A 3,755-nucleotide genomic window follows, 5' to 3' on the forward strand; every position below is an offset into this window, starting at 1 on the left:
TTTTCTCCTTCTTCTTCTCTATCCCAGGCATGATTTGTCTTTTGGGGGCCCAACATATGCACTGGGATTGGATTAAAAAAAGCTCTTTTATTCACTGACATTCCTTAGCCCTTCTCCCAGTCAGGAGAAGTTTGAGGAGTTACTAGGTTCTGACCCTGTGAAGATGGGGAATGGTGTGATGAGGATACCAGACAGACAGTGCGATGAGGCACACATGGGGGAAGGGCCTGGAATCATTCAGTCTTTACCCTATCAAATTTTTCATGCCCCTATTTTAAGCGCAAAACACATAGTGATCAGCTTGTACAACATGAGACCGGAAGGATGGAAGCCGGCAGGCACTGCTATATGAACTTTGGTCAGCCCACAGGCCCCATGCTCATGGATGCTGTGCTAGCAGCTGCAGTCCAGGGAGAATTGAAAGGTGGGACCACAACCTCTAAGCCTCAAATGCACTTATGCTCTTCCTGAGTTGTCTCATGGTGGTACAGGATGAGGCTGGCAATGCCAAGGGCATGGGCACCAGAAGATGAGGCCAGCCCCCAGAAAGGTGTACCCGCTGGCGAATGAGGCTGAACAAAGAGTTCCTGGCACACAGAATTGCACCAAAGGCGGGTCACCTAATACAGCAGCTCCAGGACGGGATCCATCCTGCTTGGTTTTCAGGATCCTGATGGAAGTCTCATAAGTGGCTGACACTACCGCTGACACTGGCTCATTTTCCAAGGAAGGCACAGGAAAAACAATGTTCAGGAAAAGACTGTCACCCCTGCCTAAGACCTCACAAGGGTTGGGTAGGAGGGCTGCACTCTAACAGGTTAAAATTGGGACTAGAGCTAAAAAGAACAGCTGGATGACCCTGTATGGCCAGGGTCAGTGACAGCATCAAGGACAAAGATGGCATCCTCACTGGCATGGAGGCCATCAATGCTTCTGAAAACGGGAGTCTTACACGTAGAAGGGGCAAATCAGGGTCAATGTTAGGACAAGGCTACTTGCTCCTCTCTTCACCGAGTCCAGTGGACTGGGCAGCAGAAGTCACCCTCATTGGGTCAGCATCTAAGGGCAGAAGAAGATGGCATCTTATTAACTAGAAGGAATGATCATGCAGAATTAAAGCAAACCCCCTACAGGTAAGGATACAATACCTGTAGTCCACACTATAAAGATATAACTTTCCATTAAAGACTCAGCTGAATTGTTTTTAGTGTGTATTTTTTTCTTGCCCTTTAATTATTGCTGCGTTTCAGTTTTCATACCTCACTCTTCTTCATCTTTTACTAATTATCATCACTAGAACCATCTTCCTCTCTTCTAAAATGTTCTCTGCGTCCTATGATGGATTGAGAAACACATATGTCAACATCTAGTAACAATTTTTTAGTCTGTTGTGTAGTTGCTAAGTTATGTCTGACTCTTTTGTGACCCCATGGACTGTAGCCCACCAGGTTCCTGTGCCCTTGAGCTTTCCCAGGCAAGAATACTGTAGTAGGTTGCCATTTCCTTCTCCAGGGGATCTTCCTGACCCAGGGATCAACCTGAGTCTCCTGCCTTAGCAGGCAGATTCTTTACCACTGAGCCACCCGGGAAACCCATTTTTTAGTCCACTGGTGAGAAAAGGGTTACCGTGCAGTTATGTATTCCTGTCACTAGATGGCACTGGTGTGAATTTCAGTCAACCCACACCTCAGTGAATAATCTCAGACACTACCTCTCTCTCAAGTAAATGCAAAGAACTGCATCCTCTAACTTGTCTTCAACTACTGCCTTTTCTAGGCACAGTCTCCCACCCCATTCCTTACCTTAATGCTCACCCCATTCATTAAGCTTAACAGTCATGGAAAGCGAACATTACATTTAAACCGTCAGTTTTTGCCATAAGCCCCTCAGAAACCAAGTGTACCCTCTTCTCTTTCTTCACTTGGCCCCAATCCTGACTTGAGAGTTGGGGGTTCACAGTTGAGAGTTCAGGGTGTCACCCACAACCCTAACTCAGCTCTCACCCCAGTCCCTGCCTGTGGTTCTCACCTGACCTTGGAGGCTGATGCTGGACATTTGACGCATATTTTTTGTTAGTCGCTTCCTCAGGTGGTGGCTTCAGTGTTCCACAGCAAAAGCAGCAGCAGCAGCAGCAACAGCAACAGGTGAGCAGAGCACACAGGAGGATAAGCGTCTACAAGGTGGGAAAGAATGGCTTCAATCCAGCAGTTCCTGGGTATTTCCATTCAAGTTCCACCCCGCCTCAATTCTTCCGGCACCCAGTATATTAGACAATAGAAGCATTTGTTCTAGGAGAGGCGAATCAGCCATCCTAAGAGTGGAGGGGTGCCCCTCCTTCCATATTTTTAAGGGACCAGAAGGAATTGTGTACCTTGAACCAACAACTATTCATCGTAAAATAGTATGTGACTCCTTCTTCGCCAAAGTGATCGTATATATATATCCCCAATGAGCCATGCCGGTCATAAATTTTCCGCTTCTTAGGGTCACTCAGTACGGAGTGGGCTGTGTTGATCTCCTTGAAGATTTCTGCTGCTTGAGCGTCCCCTGGATTCTTGTCTGGATGATACTTCAAGGCCAGTCTCCTAGCCAGGCAATACCCAAAAGAAGGGTGGGCAGAGGATGGGAGTGGTGGGGGTGGGAGGGTTACGATGAATGACAGGGATAAGTCTCTAGAGGGTGAAGAAAGAATGCATGAGAGGATGGAAGCAAGCAGCCCAAGTCTATATTCCTTCACACAAAAGAGGATGATGGCCCCATCTGGCCCCAAAGCGGAGGTCTGGGGATTTAAAAATTGGGTCAGGGGACTTCCCTGTTGATCTAGTGGTTAAGAATCTGCTTTCCAATGCAGAGGACGTGGGTTTGATCCCTGGTCAGGGAACTAAGATCCCACATGGCACAGGGCAACTAAGCCAGTGCCTTCTAGAGCCTGCATGCCACAATGAAAGATCCTACATGCCACAACAAAGACCTGATGCAGCCAAATAAATAAATATTTTTTTAAAAAAGGGTCAGAAAGCAAGGTAGGAGGAAAAGGGCTTAAAAGGGAGAATTGTGAGATTTAATAAGGGGCTGATGTCTGAACCTGTAGGCCTTCTTGACGTCTTCAGGTGAGGCACCCTTCTTAAGCTCCAGCACTGCATAGAGGGTTGACCCAGACTTGGACAACCGGCGGGCGGCCTCGTCCACATGAGCCATGATCTGGGTGGAAGGAGGGGAAACGTTTGTGAAAACTTCCAGGGGTGGGGGCCACAGAGAAGTTAACTTCCAGTGACAGGAAACTCATCACCTTCAGAGGCGAGGCAGGAAAGTGGCTACCATGGGACAAATATCAGACAATGGCGAGTGGCACCTGTGACTAGCAGGAGAGTGCAGGTGACAAGACATTTGAATTCAAATTTTACAGAGGAAACGTCTTCTCCTCAGCTTCCCCAGTGTCCGTCAGATACACAGAGTCCAGACACCCCACATTCTACAGAGGTGAAGTAAAAGGAGGTCTAAACCCTGCAAAAAGATCCATTTTGTCCAGAGCTACAAGGACTGTACAGAAGGAGTCCTGAGCCTGTCCAAGTCCTTGCTGGGTCTGAAAGCCCAGCAGGATCCCAGTCTCGGAACAGGCTGGGTGGGGAATCCTGGCGATCCACAATCCCCAAGGGAAGAACAAGTCAGACCAAACCATGAGCTACCTAAGAGAAGCCAGGCATCTAGAAACCAGGCCAGAAGGCAGTGCCTGCACCTAGGCCAGACACTTTCTA

General features: G+C 48.1%; 1 protein-coding gene across 1 annotated transcript; it reads right to left on the reverse strand.

Annotated features, from left to right (window-relative positions):
* Positions 1 to 1,280: 1,280 nt before the first annotated feature.
* DNAJC5G (DnaJ heat shock protein family (Hsp40) member C5 gamma) lies at positions 1,281 to 3,198 on the reverse strand. Its single transcript, XM_043470485.1, has 4 exons — positions 3,086 to 3,198; positions 2,372 to 2,585; positions 2,029 to 2,173; positions 1,281 to 1,333 (listed from the first exon to the last, which is right to left on the reverse strand). Exons 1-4 carry the CDS (start codon positions 3,196 to 3,198, stop codon positions 1,281 to 1,283), a joined length of 525 nt encoding a protein of 174 aa, XP_043326420.1.
* Between the last annotated feature and the right edge of the window lie 557 nt (positions 3,199 to 3,755).

This window comes from Cervus canadensis, chromosome 5 (genome assembly GCF_019320065.1).
Source record: "Cervus canadensis isolate Bull #8, Minnesota chromosome 5, ASM1932006v1, whole genome shotgun sequence".
NCBI classification, from domain to species: Eukaryota; Metazoa; Chordata; class Mammalia; order Artiodactyla; family Cervidae; genus Cervus; species Cervus canadensis.

What these genes read in the sequence shown, in the direction of transcription:
- DNAJC5G (XM_043470485.1), bottom strand. Translation starts at nt 3,198, where the DNA reads ATGGCTCATGTGGACGAGGCCGCCCGCCGGTTGTCCAAGTCTGGGTCA. An exon ending in TGAATAGTTGTTGGTTCAAG is followed by an intron (nt 2,174 to 2,371) that starts GTACACAATTCC and finishes CCCACCTTGTAG; the next exon opens with ACGCTTATCCTCCTGTGTGC. An exon ending in GCATCAGCCTCCAAGGTCAG is followed by an intron (nt 1,334 to 2,028) that starts GTGAGAACCACA and finishes AATCCATCATAG; the next exon opens with GACGCAGAGAACATTTTAGA.